Source organism: Lemur catta, chromosome 11 (genome assembly GCF_020740605.2).
Source record: "Lemur catta isolate mLemCat1 chromosome 11, mLemCat1.pri, whole genome shotgun sequence".
NCBI lineage: Eukaryota > Metazoa > Chordata > Mammalia > Primates > Lemuridae > Lemur > Lemur catta.
The window spans coordinates 68,999,771-69,019,202 of NC_059138.1; the positions used below are offsets into that span (position 1 = coordinate 68,999,771).

At 39.4% G+C, this 19,432-nt stretch overlaps 1 protein-coding gene across 1 annotated transcript in view; it reads left to right on the plus strand.

Annotated features, from left to right (window-relative positions):
* The window catches only part of DNAH11 (dynein axonemal heavy chain 11), a 301,905-nt gene that overhangs the window by 183,449 nt on the left and 99,024 nt on the right, over positions 1 to 19,432 (plus strand). Inside the window, exons 56-58 of the mRNA XM_045564154.1 lie at positions 6,830 to 6,991; positions 14,026 to 14,259; positions 18,905 to 19,051. Coding sequence (XP_045420110.1) covers positions 6,830 to 6,991; positions 14,026 to 14,259; positions 18,905 to 19,051 — 543 coding nt within the window. The remainder of the gene's footprint in view (positions 1 to 6,829; positions 6,992 to 14,025; positions 14,260 to 18,904; positions 19,052 to 19,432) is intronic.

Genomic DNA, 19,432 nt, shown 5'->3' on the forward strand with positions numbered 1-19,432 from the left:
TGGTACATTTTTAGTTTTATATAAAAAGCACAAACACTCACCTGTCCAGCAGAAAATCAGATATCACAGAACCTTACCTTTGCCAGATTATAAAATCAAGTCTCTCCAAATCTACCTCTGGTTGAGCAGCAGAGCATTTGACTTCTCCCCCTTGTGTGGATGGCCATCTAGGATGGCTTCATCAGTGACAGGGACATTCGTCATCCCTCCTGCCCCTCACGCTGACACCTGCTCTGATGGGGAGCAGACACACTCTCATGGCTCACTCGCCAGCGCTGGTTCCCGGGCTCTGTGACTCTCCTCGTGGCAAGTTATGTTTTGCTTTTTGGGACCACGCCTCTGAGTACAGTGCTCTAGCCTCTGCGTCCCTCTTTCTGGTATTATTTGACATAAGTAGAATTGAAAGAACTTTAAAGGGAGACAAGGGTGCAAGCTTGTACTCTGTATCTGAGGTTCACCACCTTTGAGATGGAACACAACAACAAAATCTCAAAAAATTAGGATGCAAATAGCAATATATTGCTTTGCCCAGAAGAATTTTTTTAAACTGCTATCCATTTACTCATTCATTTAGCCATTCATTGTTGAACAAGTATGTACTGAGTGCCTGTGACATGCTGGGTCCTGCGGATGTGACAGGGAGCAAGACCCAACCCAGCCCCTGCCTACCTAGAGCCTCCTCATTGTTGGGAAGACAATCATCAATCCAATAATTACACACACAAAATAAAATTACAACTATGCATGTGTGAGGTATAGGTTATATAAGATAGCAGAAGACAGGACAATAAAAAATTGCATGAGGAAAATAGTGATTAGGAAGAGTCTCAAAGAGTGAGTAGAAATCTTCTCCATCATATTATATTGTAAAAAAAAAAAAATTTTTAACACTAGACATCAAAAGCTTAATCCTAGAGTAAAGGATATCACTTTATGTTGAATTAAACATTGCGTTTTGAGAAGCATGTCCATGTCTATCTCATTTTGTTAGCATTCAGCTCTGGGATTTGCCAGCAGAGTATGAGACTTGCTCTTGTCCACGTGGGTAGAGTTACCACGGAGTGTCAGCAGAAATGCCGTCTGCTCTGCTAGCAGAGCAGCACTGATCAGAAATCAGACACTTGGAATGACACGGCTCACATACAGACCTATCCAGTAGAAAAATACGCATCTGGTTTTCTTTGGGGGAAAGAAAAAAAAAAACTGTCATATGTAGTTATGGGCTGAACACTGGCCCAGAAGCAGTATGTGAGCATCATAGGCCCTGGGGACAAGCAGTGCGGCTGAGGTGAGGGCTCTCCCCACTGCTTTCCCCCTCGGAACAGCTGTACTCTTTGCTATCTCTTGGGGGTCCACATACAGTTTTCTTTGTGACTAGAAGAGCTTTGTTGTTTAAAAAAAGAAAGGAAGAAAGATATTAAAACTCCCTGACATCAAATGTTACCTCTAGCAAAAATCTGTAACGTTGAAGGTCTTGGGAATGATTTATTTCATTGTGTGCTATCTAAAAAGGAAATAAGTATAAAAATGTATTGAATGTGTGTAGGTTGAAAATGCTGTTGGATCTTTCAAAAAGAATTGAAATTAAAAGGTTATTAGATGGGAGGAATACAGGAAAATATGAGGATGATGGTAAAGTGAGACTATAAGAATCAAACTGGGAATATTTTCTGCACTGAACTTCCATTCCTAGGAGGGTTCTCTCAGTAAGAATCAGACCTTATTATTCTTGGAAAATACTGAGGCTTTTGAGGATAAATGAAAACGTAAGTTATGGATAGAAGCTTCTAAAGTAAGTATATGGAAGGGTTACTACTGTCTGAGAATAAACTATATCAACTGGAAAAAAAATAAAAAGTGACTGTAGCAAATCCCATTTTCATTACAAGATGAAATGGACTCAGTCCTGTTAGTGACATGCAAATAGATCTGTACTTACTGTGGGATCTTATCTAAAAGAAATTGAAACATATTATGAAGCACAGTGAAAAGTGGGTTCTTGCAAATGAGTCATAACACCTGTGTGGGGAAGAAAAAATAAAAGAATAGAAAATTCTATGGTATGGATTCCAAAAGCAAGTTCCTGACATCCAAATGTTAGAGCTGCAGGAAGTATAAAGATGGTGATTTCAGGGTTTGCTTTTTACTTGTGGGAATTTGCTTTTAGAATAGAGCACAGCTGCCAGAGGCATTTTTAACTTTATTTTATTCACTGACTTTCCTTTTCCTCCCCACTGTTTGAAACTCGCTTAAGACAATTTGGTCATTTGCAATTGTCAGGGGTTTTGGAGGTTGAGAGTATAGTTTAGTGAATTTAGGTACTTCAAGGTAGGCGATACTTGTTCAGCTGAGGAAGGGGCTATTGCCCCCAAACCCCCAACTCCAGGTATGTGTCCTGGAAAGGAAGTCTCAGACTAAGGCCTGCTACCCTGAGTGTATTGATTAACAAGGAAGCTTACACATACGAGCCTTACGACCTGCTCTGAAAGCTTATTGCAGTCTCCCAGCTCTGTCTTTTTGGCGACCTGACTAGCTCTTACTTGGAAGTTTCCTTTGGGGCAGATGTGGGAATATTTCCATGGGAGAAGGCAGCTGACCTCGTTAGTATCACAAAAGACAGACTCTTTCCATAAGCTGTTTTACCGCAGGACTAGTCAAGATCCAGTCTAAAGACCACTGCCAAGAATATAATTTCTAGGATACCTAGATCTTTAAATTTTGCCCATCCAGCAGTGCAGGTATACACACATTTTTTCTCTTTTGCCTCAGATATCTTGAACACTGCTCATTTCATCAATGAAAAATCATGTCTGCCAGTCATGATGCTGCCCAATCAGCCATTTATATTGATGAGAAAAGAAGTTAGCAGAGAGTTTGTCTTAGAGTCTGCAGAATGCTGTTTCACCAGCCCGTGTGGCCCCTGGTGGTACACTGCAAATACTAACCAACAGCACCCATGCTGTAAAATAAAATGAGTATGCACCTGTATATCATGCTAGCAAGAAATGATAGACAACATAACACTCTTTTTTCAATCATTTTTTTAAATTTTCTATACATCCTTTGCTATGCTAATCTCTCATGACATTAAGGGTAATATAACAGGAAAATTATTCAGGATGATTTTTACCCCACAATAATGTTCCTTGTGACAACTGGGGTTTACTTCAGGTTATTTGTAAAGCTATGGAAACTATTTTTGAAAAGAACAGAATAACCAAGGGTTTCCAGACATTAGCGTGGGTTTCTGGAAAAATCTCACATGAGACTACTACCATGTGCTTGATTCTAGCAAAACTAGAAATTATTGAGCAGTGAATTGGGTCGATAATTGCCCTCCTCAAGGCCAGTGTGATACAATCCTTTCCCTTCTTAGGAACTACTGAGGATCGAGTGTATTCCTAAAATTTAGTTCTTAAAGTCTAGTTTACACAATAGAATTTAGATCATTTGTGATTATTTTATTTATTTAAAATTCTCTAAATTTTCCACTTCACTGTGTTTGTAGAGACCTAGATCCTGTATTTCACGAACTGCAAAAACACTGAACAAGTACATGTTTCATTTACCCATAGGAAATGTAAAACTATTAGACCATGGCGGTGGGTATCAGAATCACCTAAGAGGGCTTGTTGTAAGCACAGATTGCTGAGTCGTCTCCCCAGAGTTTCTGATTTCTTATGTTGGGAGTGGGTCCAGGGACTGCATTTCTAACCAGCTCCAGATAGTCCTTTGAGAACCACTGGTCTTCCTGCTGTCCCCTTCCATGTGAAATTTTAAATAACATTGGGAAGATCCTTATTTAAGCAATAATAAATAACATAGGAGAAAATATCTTCAATTGTAAAATTATAAAAGAGAAAAATAGTTGTTTAAATGACCATTCTTTATCATTTTTAAATAAATAATGAAGGCATATCATTAAAGTAACTCAGGGAAATCATTTTTTCCTGAAGCTAAGCAAACATGGTTCAGCTACATTATTTTCTAACACGTTCTTAAGACCTGCTATTATGCCAATTACAAGTGTAGAAATAAATTAGGTGTAGGAGTCATAGAAATATTTGGGATTTCAGATAAAGGATGCTTTTTTCCCTCTGCCTTTGCTACAATTATGTGTAAATGAAGTTTCTAAAATTGGCACAAATGAGAGATGAGTTGGGTGTGGAAAACCAAATTCTTGGAAAGAAAGGAGAAATGTTCAAGTATGGGAAAAAAAGGCTGGTAAGAGAAATCTAAGAACTGAGACATAAGTGAAAATTATGCGTCGTAACTGAGGCTTGTTAACACATGCACTATTAGAGCAATTATTTAGTTTGTAACTAGAATCTTGAATATAATGACAAAAATGATCAGTTTATGCATCATTAAAAAACATCTTACCCATGCAAAAAAGTGAAATTGGGCCTTCTCTGACAACCCATGCGAGAATCAACTCAAAATAGATTAAGGCCTTAAATGTAAGATCTAAAACTCTAACACTCCTGGAAGAAAACACAGGGGAAATCTTCATAACATTGGTCTTGGCAATGATTTCTTTGATATGACACCAAAAGTATAGGAAACAAAAGCAAAAATAGACATGTAGTACTATATCAAACTAAAAACTTCTGCACTACAAAGGAAACAATCAACAGAGTTAAAAGGCAACCTATGAAGTGGGAGAATATATTTTCAAACCATATATTTGATAAGGGATTAATATTTTAGAAACATAAGGAACTTCTGTAATTCAAGAGCAATAAAATAACCTGATTTAAACATAGGCAAAAGACTTGAGTGGACATTTCTCTAAAGAAGACATGCAAATGGCCAACAGGTATATGAAAGAATACTCAATGTCAGTAATCAGGGGAATACAGATCAAAACCACAGTGAGATATTACCTCACATCTGTTAGAATAGTCATTATTTAAAAAAAAGAAAATAACAAGTGTTGGTGAGAATGTGGAGAAATTGGAACACTTGTACACTCTTGGTAGGAACGTAAAATGCTACAGCTGCTATGGAAAACTATATAGTGGTTTCCCAAAAAATTAAAATTACCGTAAGATCCAGCAATCCCACTTCTGGGTATATATCCAAAGGAATTAAAATCAAGATCTCGAAGTGATATCTACATTCTTGTATTCACTGCAGCATTATTTACAATAGCCGAGATATGGAAGCAACCTAAATGTTCATCAGCAGACGAATGTATAAAGCAATTGCAGTATATATACAGAATAGACTATTATTCAACCATAAAAAGAGGGAAGTCCTGTCATATCCCACAGCAAGAATAAACACTGAAGACATCATGCTAAATGACATAAGCCAGTCAGAGAAGGACAATTTCTGCATAATTCCACTTCTTGGAGGTATCTAGAGTAGTCCAACTTGCAGAAACAGAAAGTAGAATGGTGATTGCCAGAGGCTGGAAGGAAGAAGAAATAGAGAGTTGCTGCTTAACGGGTAAAGAGTTTCAGCATGCAAGATGGAAAAGTTCTACGGATCTGCCGTGCAAAATTGTGTTTGTAGTTAACAATACTGTGCTTACACTTAATTTGTTAAAAGGGTAGATCTCTGGGTTGTGTTTTTGTCACAATAAAAGAAAACATTTTATTTAGATCTTAGTATTTACACAGTTTGAGTTGTTGAATACAGATGGCATATAAAATAAACATGGTAAAATGCCTGTGAAATGAGATATTATATGGGTTCACGTATGCTGGAATTTTTATGATGTGGATTTAAAAAATGCTATAGGTTCAAAAAAATCATATCCTTTGAAAAGTGATTTCATTCAGTGTTAGGGACAGAGAGAGAAAGAGCTGTAAAACTTGGTCTTATATTCTCAAGTCTGAGCTATTTCTGGAGAAGAAGAAACCAAACCTCTCCCTGTCAGATCTTACCCCAGCTGACGTTCTCCCCCAGTGTCCTCAAGTCCACAGGGATTTGGGAAGGAAAAGCAGAGGAAGAAAGGAGACGCCCTGAACCACCTCCTTTGTTTTAGCACTTTACACAGGTATCTCCTCTCATACTCAGGGAAGCACAGCAAGAACCCTCAGGAAGGGACAGAAAGGGGTCAGATCCAGCCCACCTGGCTTCAGACGCTTCTCTTGCTGATTTCCGGTGACACAGGGTCATAGCGAAACTCAGGCACTCCTGACAGGATCCTTTGTGTCCCCAAAGAAAGTATGGAAGTATATTCAGGTTTAAATTAACTTCCAAATCATTACATATCTACCCAAAACTTCAGATTTACAGCAGAAACTTAAAATTTTCTCCACAGGGGAATGTTTAAACCTCATTTTTTTATTCCTTTACAAATCTGAAGTGAGAACTCAAGCAGATACTTTATTTTAAATGGAGACATAAATAGTAAGCATTCAATATGATAAAACATTTTTTAAAGTATATCATTACACAGTTTTATAGAGCCTGATGAATTACAGAATGAAAGGAAACATGATGGAAGTATTGGTATTATTGTGTCATAGTGATTTCTTTTAATTTTTATTTTTTGTTACTGTGTTACTTGTGCAATTGAAATGAGTAAAATTTCCCACTATTTTTGATGATAATCATCAAAAATGTTTGGGAGAAGAGGGACAAATTTTAAGGGAAGCGCACAGCAGTGTTTCTGTGTGTCCGGTGGAGCAGCCGCTCTGGACAGGTTTATACTTTGATTAGCAAGGAGGTTAATGTTGCTGTCCACTCTGTAGTGCTTTAGGGTCGTTTAATGTCACGGTTGGCTGCACGCCTTTCTTTCATTGTCTAAGATTGCAATGTAATTCTCTGCTCACTCATCACCCTCCTGTTTCTGCCCTGCCCCATGTCTCCACAGATCATTTTGTGTTTCTCTCCAGTTGGTCACACGCTGAGAGTCAGAGCTCGGAAGTTCCCAGCCATAGTTAACTGCACGGCTATTGACTGGTTTCATGCATGGCCGCAGGAGGCTCTGGTCTCAGTCAGCAGGAGGTTCATTGAGGAAACCGAGGGAATTGAGGTATGCCGTGTCAGCCTGAGTCACACACACACACACACACACACACACACACACGCACGCACACTCACTCTCTCTCTCTCTCTTCAATAAAAAGTGCTTTCCAAAATACACCTCGTATTGGAAAGCTGTCCTTATTTATTTCAGGTAATGAAATCATCTGTTAGTTTACATTCCGTGGATTATGATGGCTCACAGGTTTTCCCACCAGGTTGAGATGGGTGTGCACACACACATGCACACACACATGCACACGCATACACAAAACTCTTGAGCATTTTCTCACTCATGTGCTGACTCACCAGAAGGCCAGAAACCTTATTTCCTTAAAACATAATGGGGCTTACTGAAGATAAATCCTTTAAGTCCACAACTAAAAACCTAAACAAAAATGGTAGCCATGCAATGCTTGCTTGTTTAACATAGTAAAGCAACTAATTGTGATTATCCTCATAACAGGATTGACAAGTGAAAAATCAGCCTCTGTAAATTCCACTAAGTCAAATAGTGTATCTGCTTACTTGTTTTATGGGTTTATGTTTTATGAGTTATGTTTGTCATTTCTTCAGGATGAAATTTGCACCTCCTATTACATTTTAAAACAGTAGCATGAAACGAAAAAACCCATCAAGCATTCAGATTCAGACAGTACAAGGACTTAAATATGAAGTTATCATTTAGATTTCCTGGATAGGAAGTTTTATTTGTCCCGAGTGCCTTCCTGATTATATTGTTTGGAAAGGTGGTGATGGTGAACATTTCCCAGAGAACTTTGTCTTCTCATTCCACCATAGAAGGTAAAAGGTACATAGAGTAGGTCAAACATTGAAAGTGATTCTCAGAGTCAAAAACAGAATGGGGGATAGATGAGGAATGATGTCTGTTCCTAGTTGAAAGTTTATCATGAACAGGAACAAACCACCATAGCCTACTTCACTCCAAAAGGCATAACTGCCACCTTTCCAAAGTAATCCTTTTTCATTTTGTTGAATATTATATCTTTTGGTGGCTAGATGGTGAAAAATCTGGGCATATTTGCATATTTAATTAATTTTTGGTATGCAGCTAGCTTTATTGTTCATAATACTATATTTCATTTGCTTCTATTTTTTAAAAAAGCAGCTATATAAGTAAGCACACAGTCAAGTATTTGCTTAAGCCTACAGAGTTTTATACAGGGAAATCTCTTTTCCTTTAGTCTTTTGCTAAAATGTCTATTAATCCAATTATTTATTACTGGCTTGCTAGGGAAGAACTGTCAAGCAACATCTAACTTGGAAGATATATATTGGGTAGAGGCTTTAGAATATCCAACTACTCTCTTTCCACACACGCTTAAAACATTTCCACAAATAAATGAAAATGAGAAATTATCTCTTCTAAAGGCTGCCAGAAATATTTTATACTTTAAAATCTGGACAACCGTCAAATATGACAAATAGTGGTCATACATATTAACACAAATTTCATTGCATTACTGGAATTCTGTAGGGTATTTTTCTGTCTTTTAATAGTTACTGGTTTGGTAAGGAAGAGAAAGGACTTTAATGAGAACACGTTGTTTCTGAATGTTACTTTCTAAAATGGTAGGAAATATTACAAGAGCTAGTGGCATGGTTTAATTAGTTAGCATTTGGCACGGTACTTTTTAAAGTTCTTGCCCTTTGCCGCTCTGCAGGCTTTCTCCAGTGGAGATAGCTGAAAACAGTGACACTGAAGGAGCTTTGATATGCCAGTGACCATTGACATCTGCTGGTTGAGGCAGGACTTGCATCATTGTAAGTCCAGAGGGCTTCTGTCAGGTGCTAAGCTCTATCAGATGGTATCATGATGCCTCCTATAGGATGCCGAGCGCCAAATAGGAATTTTAAAAGCACTTTACCGTTTCTGTTCAGCTGAATTATGCCTCGAAACAAATTAGCCAGATGATTTCATTTCAGTGCAAGGTGCTTATTTAACTTTCCCACCTTCCTAATTTGTTGCTCAGGAGCAATAATTATAATTCAGAGTGCAATGTGTCCATGTTCTTCTAGAAACATGTGGTCTCTTTTCTGTAGAGGTCAAAAGCAGCTTTTAAGTTTTGTGAATGAGCACTAATTTGATCACTTTCTTAGTTTTAATTTCCACTATTCAGACTGAAAGTTATCAGCATAATTTAGGCACTTCTTAATTATTGACCTCATTTGCTGAGTGTAAGGTACTTACACAAGGTGACCCCCTTTGGCCGCAGAGAAAGGATTCATTAAAGGCAAGCAGTTTTGTGTGTGTTGACATATAATTTTCCATCAGTACACACTCAGCACCCAGGGGTATGGGTTGACTACATCTAAATAAATGTTTGTGCTATTTTTCTGTTACCTGATATTGAGCTAAATGACAGCCGACAGAAAATGACCAAAATAGTTTGACATTTAAGTATCACCTGGTATTTATCTGAAGACTTCGTGTCAACACACACTGCTTCTCACAGGAGATTTCGAAATAGACATGAAAGGAGGCAGCATAAGGAGAGCAGGAAAAGTCCTCTGGGTGTCCTTGGAAATGGGGTTGGAAATGTTATGGGAAGTGCGTTGGAGAGAGAACTGGGTGAAGACCTTACTGATTTGTGCATGGGTTCCAGTTAGGAGCATTCAAGGCAAAAAGCAAGGGAAACTAAAATGGTAAAAGATAAGCAGTGTTTTTGCTGTTTAAGGAAAAAAATACATCATATACATATTTGAAAGCAGGACCAGATAAAGGGAGAAATTATTGAATGAAAATGAAACAGTGAGCTGTCTGATGAAAGGGTGAGATTTGTGTTGGCAGGTACAGAATCTGAGCAAAGTGAAGGAGGCCCTCTTTTTCAGGCATGTTTACCAACTGGCGAGTTAAAATCCTCTGTCCTCCTGATGTGATGCCACTTAAAAGCAATGACACAAGCTCCATATCATCAGGTTTTTCAGTGAAATGAGTTTATTTGTCATGCTACCAACTCTTTAACCCAGAACTTGTTGTGGAGTTTCATAGCCTATGAATGATGTATTTTACTACCTTTTTCTAAAATGGATCATGAGAAATGTCCACTAAGATAAGAAAGTTGTTTTACTGCTGTCTTTAAAGACTTGTTTCTCCAGTGGTCTGCAGATTCATTTTTAAAATACCGTGCCAAACAGGAAGCTATTTTTTTCTAAGTGACTGCACACTGATCTGGAAGATTGTTGGCTTATGCTGAACTTTGACTTGTAGTCAAGCTCCAGAATTAAAGACAAAAAATGAAAAGTATAGGCAAGCTAACAACAAAACGCATTCACCAAAGTAGCAAACCAGCATCCCATTGAGAAAACTCTGTTTGGTGCTGCATTTTTAACACTTGTTGCTGTACAGTATAGTTGTAGTAATCTCGCTGCGACTACTGCTGGTGCTACTACCACCATAGCAGAACTAATACAGGTTCAGTAGCCCTTATTCAAACTGCTTGGGATCCAGAGGTGTTTCAGATTTCAGATTCTTTTGGATTTTGGAATATTTGCATTTACATAACGAGATATCTTGGGGACAGGACCCAAGCCTAAACAGAAAATTCATTTATGTTTCACATACACATTATACATATAGCCTGAAGGTAATTTTATAAAATATTTTTAATAATTTTATAGATGAAGCATAGTTCTGACCGCATTTTGACTGCAACCCATCGCATGAGGTCAGATGTGGAATTTTCCCCTTGCATCGCCATGTTGGCACTCAAAAAGTTTCAGATTTTGGAACAGCTTAGATTTTGGATTTTCGGATTAGGGATGCTCATGGTACCTGCTGTGGATTTGCATTTCCCCACCACCATCCCCCCCCCCCCCACCCCGGCCCACCCACACGTGGAGGCCTGTGCACAAGATAATATCACTGGTCAGGGGCCCATGTGTGGTTTGACATCAGAGCCCATATTCTTAAATCCTTCTCTTGAATATTGCACAAATGTTTGACTATTTTGAAAGCAGTAAAAGAAGAAAAGAAACAGAATAAAAAAGAGTGATTTGGGGGCCAGGAGGAAAGTACAAGGGACTTCAGTACCTTAGCCAGTTTTTCAGAACTGGAAATCTGGCCCAGTCCTAGGGTTCAAACCCTATGTCCTTAGCTGTCTCCAGAATCTTCTCAGAGTGAATCAGCACTGTGAGGTGCTCAGTACTGCTGCTAACATGCAAGGCTGCTTATTTTATGCATTATTAAGTTTTCTTTATTTAATAAACCACCATCCAGCAACAAATATGTAATTAACATATTCTCTTTTACCAGTCCCTCCCCAAAACACAAATAATAGATTGTATAGCTCAGCAGTTAGGCAAATTTGAAAATTAACACAGAAATAATTTCTGAGAAAAATTTTCAAGACTGACTATAGGTGTATGATATTATATGTGACAAAATCGCCCCAAGTTAAACTTCCGAAAAAAAAAAAAAAAGGAGAAAATAGATTCTTCCATCTGTAGGTTTTCTTTTGCCTTTCCTTCTTCCCTCCCTTGAATACAATACTCTTGAGAGTCCAAAGTTAATATTATAGACCAGTACAGCCTGCTGGCCTTGGGCAGGTATGAAATCCTAAAAACAAGGTATTTGACTTAGTGGTGGCCTTTACATTCGACTCTGCTGTCTGGCATTTTCAACAAGGGGGACGTACACAGCCCTGGGCTTGACAAGCCAGGTGGCTAGAGCATTTGGGGAGTCAGAGACTGCCACTGCCGAGAACTGTCACACCAAATAGCAGAGACTTGTTTATGTTTTTGTGTTTACAGTGAACCAACGGAGAGAGTTGAAATTAAACACTTTTTCTTAATGTGAGGAAAAGCAGTTTCATCTTGGCATTTGATTATGCGTTGGAGATGGCATTGCTTTCCAAAGCATCTTAGTGGGGAAACCGTGGGTCTATAATGATTTGATACCGGCACTCTGCTTACTTTTATTTTTGCCTTCACTATGATTGGCTGCTAAATGACTACAAAATGCCTATCAACTGGTTTTTATGAAGGGGCCAAATGTAGCAGGAATGATGTTCTTCCCTCCCATCTCTCCAAGTAAGAAATACAGAGATGCGCTGTCGTCACTGCGCTAGCAGCGTCTCCCCCCACCACTAACCCCCCCACAAAAAAACTGGAGATAAATGAATGGCAGAATAAATAATTTATGCTAATGAAATTACTGCAATTAGTAGTTCTACAATGACCCTTTTAAAAGCCACAGCTGTTAATGTCAGGAAGTGCTGTCACTACTGACCTTATCATAAGAGAAAGTGACAAATTGAGAATGCAGGGAAGACCAGTCATCAAAGAGGTCTGTTCTGGAACGATTAGAGTTTTCTGAAAAACAGTGTGAATTACAACCAGCTGCTCCCTGGCTCCGCGAGTCTCCCATGCTGTGCCATTTTGTTAAGCCCGATAACAATAGTTATTTTGCCCCATTGAGACAAGTTGTCTCGGGCCACTTCCAGCTCTACCGGAAACCACTTCTTCCATTGCCCATTTACAAATGAAACTGTTGTTAAAGAGAGCTTTCAGCGCCTCCAAGGAGCCTCCCCATCAGGCTCATGGTTGGGCAGAGGCCAGGGTTTGTTGTTTTTTTTTCCCCCCTGTAAGGAAGTTATACTTGGCCAAGGAAGTATTTATCTGTATTGTAGAAAGGTATGTGTGCATTTTTAGTTTCCACGAATGCAAGACAGGACAGGAGCAAATCTCTGCACATGTTTGTGTTGAAGTCAGGCTCTTTTAAAAATAAAGTTGCCCAGGGACTATGATTTCTAGGAAGTGTATATAAACTTCCTTATAAATTTTCTTTTTCTGAGCTCACTAATCAGTAATATACGTGTGTCTTGGGTCTACTAGAAACAGACTATTCAGAACTTGTATCATTTTATGTTTACCTTTTGCTTTAAAAACACATTATTTTAGTTACTAGTGAGATGAATTTTTAATATGCAGCACAATCCAATACATCCATATGTTAAACCCACTCAGGGATTTGTCACGTATTGGAAAGCTAGGTGCTTAAAGACGTAGCACAGGAGCAGCTGTTTTTCACCAACAAGAATTGGCCTGTCTCTCCTCGCACCTCTGGTTGTTATATTAATGATGCGGGTTTGAAACGTTTAACTGCTTCACCAGCCACTTGTGCACAATTTTCCTAAAGATGTCTGAGCATTATTGACAACACTTTGGTAAATTATGTGTGACTTTCCTAAGAGTTGGTGTAGCTCATTTAATTCATATTAATTGATTTTTAGGCTTCCCTTGATTAATTGAACCTGGTTCATCTTGTACAGAGTGCAATAAATAATCATTAAAATGAGGGAGATGTGACTCCACAAATTAAAAAGTTAACTACTTCAGAAGTCACAGAGGACAAAATGGAAAGAAAGTATAGTGGGGGGGGGGGGCAGAGGGGGACACTGGTTCTCCGGTAGATCTTGAAAGAAGACTTGTTTGTTTTTGTGGATTTTTTTTTTTTTCCAAATGAGAATAGAGATGATCTTGCTATTTTTCTTCCAGAAGCAGTGGTTTTTATACCCTACCTATCCAGTTTGTTGTTATACAGGTTCTCATAAAACAGTGAATTTCTCAGTTTCAGCTTTTTTTCAATGACTTTGCAGGGTTGTTGCTTCTCTTGTTCTAAGTTTAGTTTGAAAGCAACGTCAAAAAACACCAGGATATTGTGACTCAATTTCCCTACTTTCTCTTTTGCACGCTTGGTAGACAAAAACCAAGTTGTGACGAGCAGTGCTTGTATTCTATGTTGGCTTTTGGCTTTGGTATGTAGAACACATAAAAATCCTTTGTCCTGCTTGGCAAGAAGAGGCTTAGGAAGGCTGAATGCTTTATTGTAATCACTCTCATTCTGGTGATTCTGAGGCTATCTCTTAAAGATTAAGTAAGTTTTCCTAGGTTCTACTGTAATTTGCTCTGTTTTTTAGGGAAAAAAAATATTGTATAGTTGTGTTGATTTTTCTTCTATTTTTTAAATTATATTTTTAACTTGAGAGGTTTTCTTATGGATTGCCATGTTTATGTTTTCAGCCACTGCACAAAGATTCTATCAGCCTTTTCATGGCACATGTTCACGCCAGTGTAAATGAGATGAGTGCCAGGTATTACCAGAATGAGAGAAGACACAACTATACCACCCCAAAGAGTTTTCTAGAACAAATATCACTGTTTAAGAACTTGTTGAAGAAGAAACAAAATGAGGTGTCTCAGAAGAAAGAGCACTTGATGAATGGCATTCAGAAGCTGAAGACCACGGCCTCTCAGGTATGAACAGGATGTAATTACTGAGTACAACCCATGCTCTTTACTAGAAAAATATATTTCCTTTGGAAGCACTACTGAACCCATTTATATAAGATGCTGACTGCTAAAATTGACAGTTTGGTGACACAGAGAACACATTGTTACTGTTTTCCTAAGCCTAGAAAGGGATTGGCCAGTTACTCTGTCCCAGCCGGTCTGGGGAGATGCCTCGTCATCTTGGCCCAGCCCTGTGCAAGGCCGAGTGGGGGTGTGGAAAGGAGCAGACACAGCACTTTCCCCTCTATTGTCTCTGGCTTCTTCGGTGCATGAGGCTTGTCTTGAGGAATGTTGTCAACCTAGGATGGAACAGTATCCTTCTTGGTCTCAGATTCTCAACCTCCAATGAGGGCATCATGTTTTGACTGATGACTAGGGTGAGGTCCCAAAGTAGAGCACTCCCACCTCATTGTCTGGTCTGCTCCTTTTAGTCCCCAGCTCTCTTAGATAAAGCGTCCAGTGTTGTCTTTGTCCTCAGCCATAAGGCCCCTGCTGTCTCAAAGGACTTTATCTCCAACTTGCAGGAGTGAGAGAATTAGCACAGGATGCTAATCATGTGTAGGTCTGCATACATATCCTCTCTTCCATTGTTAAAAACCAAATGAGTTTATGAAGCAGGTGTCACTACTGTATGAGGCTTGAAGTGTTTAAGGCCAGAAAGCCAGTGAGGCTGGGGTTTGAACCCACATCTCTACTGGTCTCTTTATGACCGGTAATGAGACATTCCGATGCAATACAATGGGGACTTTGGAGAGTGCCCCAGCCTTTCTCTGAGCCAGCAGGGCCCTAGAGCTGGAGTAAAAACCAAAATTCTCAGAAATGCTGGTGGCCTTCTCAGAGTATTGTCATCAGGTCACACTCTTACATGCTTTTCAAAGGATTGGGCCAGTGTTTTCCCCAAGAGTTTGGGGTAGCCCATCTGTGCCTAGGCTAGAAATAAACCAAGGCCCTGTGGGAGAGCATACAGTGGCTCCTTTTCGCTGGGAGGGGCTCTCTGGCCAAGTCCTTTGATCACTCTGTAGGCCACCACACCACTTGCCTCCTGCCCGCTTAGATTTCTGCACCAGGAATGGCTGTTTCGTGAAACATTGTGATCTGTGTTCAGTGAGTAAATGGACCACGACTAGGAAAGAGAAACCTGAGTGAGGAGATTTCCAGGAGAGTTGGGATAAAGTGATATAAAGGACAGTTGCTGGAAAGCCCCCCAAAGCACGTCCAAGTTGTACATCTTCTCCTTCCCTTTTCAAAGAATGTCGGTCTTTTCCCTTCCTTTTAATATCCACCTTATCTTACTCTCTTCTCTTTGCCCCTCTCCCTTTTCCTTTTTCTTCCCTCTACCTGTCTATCCTCTTCTATCTCAATTAAATCAACACCCTTTATGACTTTCCTAGGAGTCCTGTTGAGCTAAAAGAAGATGAGCAGGGAGCGCTGTGTCGCGGCACTTACATCCCTTTGAGTGATGTCCCGAACCGATCCCGTTGACCTTGCCCCAGGAAGCGATAGTGTTGTCACCCAAACTGAGCTGTCAATACTGCTGGAAAGCCCTTGGCAAAGAAAAAAAATATGCCTCTGCCAAACTTAAAAAGTTCTGACAAAGCTAAAAGCAAGTGCGGTGGCATCCAGGACTGTCCCAGCATCTCAGACGTAGGGAACAAGAAGGGGAGAGAGTCTGTGATCTCTTAATAATCATCTCAGCTATGTATTGATGAGTCGGGAGGTGGGGAGAGCAAAATAGGGAAAGCCAATTCACTGCATTTGGCAAGTCCAGGGCTGCTTGGGGTCTCTTTCTTCCCCCTTGGCTAAAAACTGCAGGCAGAAAGTCTGTGAAGATAGATGAAGTCTTGCTTGAAAGACTACAGGTGATTTCTTTTCTTTAGGTGTGTATGCATGGAATGCTCTTAATATCAGGAGAGTGGCTATAATGCTTAATAGCTACTTGATAGTTTTAAAAATAAATTTATTATGAAAAGGACGCATGATCTCCTAGGTGAAGAGTTGGAGAGCCTTATAGTGAAGGATCGGGTTGTATGTGGAATGTAACCCCTCCACGTTGGACCAGGTGGCCTCTCCAGGGCTGCCGTAAGCAGCGGCACAGAGCTGCATAGCCAAGCCATTTGGAAACCTTAGTAATGTTCATTCTTTACAATCAAGCTGAAATAAAGCCCTTTTTATAGCCAAATCACCCCTTCCTAGATGACATTTTAGTTCATCACAGATAGCTATAGTGACCTTTCTTCATAGCTAAAGCCTCCCTTCCAGAGCCTGAGTCACTTTGGATATTTCAGAGCTAACAGCTTCCTTAGACACTGAAATTAGAGCTTGAAATAACATAGTTTCCTCCGAGTCTCTGCGTGACTTTTGTTTGTTTGTTTTTTTGCTTTATTTTTATTTTGAAATGATTATAGATTTAGAAGAAGTTGCAAAATAGCAGAGAAATGTCCATGTCACATAGCTGCAGCGGTAGCATCTTGCATAACCATAGTACAATGTCAAAACCAGGAAGGTGGCATTGGTATAATCCACAGACTTTATTCACATTTCCAGTTTTACGTGTGTGTGTGTGTGTGTGTGTGTGTTTAGTGCTATGCAGTTTTATCACATATATAGGTCAGGTTATTCTCTGCCATAGTCAAGACACAGGACAGTTCCATCAACATGAAGATCCCTCATGTTGCCATTTTATAACCAGACACACCCTCTTTCCATCCTCCCCACTGAATCCCTAGTCCCTAGCCACCACTAATCTTATTCTCCATTTCTATAATTTTGTTATTTCGAGAATGTTGTATAAATGGAGTCACATAACGTGTAACCTTTGAGTATTGGTTTTCTTCTCTCAGCATAATTCTCTTGAATTACTGGATGTATCAATAATGTGTCCTTTTTAAATTGTTGCGTAGTATTCCACAGTATGAATGTACTATAGTTTGTTTAACCGTTCTACCACTGAAGGACATCTAGGTTATTTCTGCGTTTTGGCTATAAAGAAAACTATTATGAACATTCATGTGCAAGTTTCTGTATGAACATAAATTCATTTCCCTGGATAAATGCCCAAGAGTGAAATTATTGGTTTGTATGGTAATTGCATGTTTATATTTGTAAAAAATGGGTAAATATTTTCCAGAATGGCTATGACATGATACATTATAGACAGCAATGTATGAAAGATCCAATTTCTCAGCTTCCTTGCCAGAACTTGGTGTTATCAGTAATTTTTATTTTAACCATTCTAATAGGTGTTTGGTGATAGGGTGGTTTTATTTGCATTTTCCTAATGGATGATTCTTTTAACTATGGCCTAACATAGAGAACTACTTTCACATGGCTAAAAAGAACAGAAAAGTAAATGTCACTGTGGAAAGTTACCCTGGATTCATAGCAAGGCTAAAAAATCAGTCTTAGTTTATACCATAATAGTATAAGCAGCAGTCATAGTAGTAATCATGCTTTTTAGGTAAAGTGTAAATAAACTGTGTTGAGTGAGGATTACACGATTACTCAAATACAGTAATGGGATGTTGTTCCACAAGATAAAACCACTGAAATGTCTTTAGCAATTGAGTCAAAATAAATATGATTGTTCTTTGCTTCAGTGATTTTTAAAAAGAGTAATATTTTTACTTTTGGAAAATAAATGGAATGGAGAGTTAATTATCTGGATGTATAGAGCTGCTTCCAGATATTCTTGGGAATTGAGTCATGATTTCTCCTAGCACTTCACTTCTGCTTTTATTTACATGATCTTCACACTTGGGAATGTAGTGGTACCTTCTGAACCTAATGACATCCCAACTGAAAAACGAGCAAAATCATTCTTTTCACCAGATGGATCTGTTGATGCCTCAGAAAGACTGAGTTCCACAAGTGCCGAGTGAGGTTCCTTAGTGGTGGGTGGTGGGAGACACACACATCCACGACACTCACTGGGCTTTCGGCCGCACCAAACCGATACCCACAGAGCACATCTAGTTTGCCCTTCTTGGCAGGTATTAGCTGAATTTTGGGTTAGCTGTGTGCTCATGAATTAAATGTCCTATGAGGTGAAAAAAATCAAGAGGGCCACTTCATGTTTTATGGGAAGAGGTAAAACCTGGCAGCAGGCATTTCAGTGTGCAACCAATTTATCTGCAAACAGGCAAGGAGTATTCATGTCTTCAACCTACCTGCATCCTCCAGCAGTCTTCTGTTAGAGAGTACAAGGCGTGATTCTTCCAGCCCGTCACCAAGTGTGTTGTCCCATGGCCTCGGCTGCCTAGGACCAGAAGGCAGAGGGGTGTGGAGGGCGTGTGCTCACTTAGAGACCTCTGTTGGTGTTTCCCTGACGGCACAGATTGAGCAGCAAAGAGAAACTTCTAGTTGGTACTGGTGGTGACACAATAATTCTGTTTCCCACAAAACCGTTGGAAAATATTATTATGTTCATTCTCACGTGGAAAAAAAAAGGGGGGGGCTGCATTTTTGCAGTCGAGATTCTGGTAAAATCAGGGAGAAACAGACGCAAGATACAAATTCTTAAGGATCCCTGAATCATTCTCAACATTAAGCTGTATCTGGGATTTATTGTTACCAATGCAATTTTACGTCAGAATAATGACTTTTCCTTTAGGTGGGAGATCTAAAAGCCAGACTCGCCTCTCAGGAAGCCGAGTTGCAGCTGAGAAATCATGATGCTGAAGCTCTGATCTCAAAGATCGGGCTTCAGACGGAGAAAGTGAGCCGGGAAAAGGCCATCGCCGACACCGAGGAGCAAAAGGTCAGGCTAATTCCACCATTTAGAGTGCTGAACTATATTTAGCACAAAATAAACCTTTGTAGGTGAACAATTTTGAACAACTTCCTCTCCAGGGAGCATAAAGTCTAAAGAATTATTATAGTTACACATGTAACAGCATTTCACACCATGATTACCACTTGACCTTTCTTTGCATTATGCATTTCCCCAACCTTTTAGCTCTTTTAATGATATGAAAGAACAATAAATACTGAGCTCATTCAAGCATATAATGGATGTGGATCTTGAACATCAGGCCTATTTGTAATACAGTAAAGGTCAGGAAGTCACCTCTGAGGTTTCTAAAGGTTTCCAGTTTTTAGGCAAATTGAACAACTCAATTGTTAACAAAGCCCATTCCAT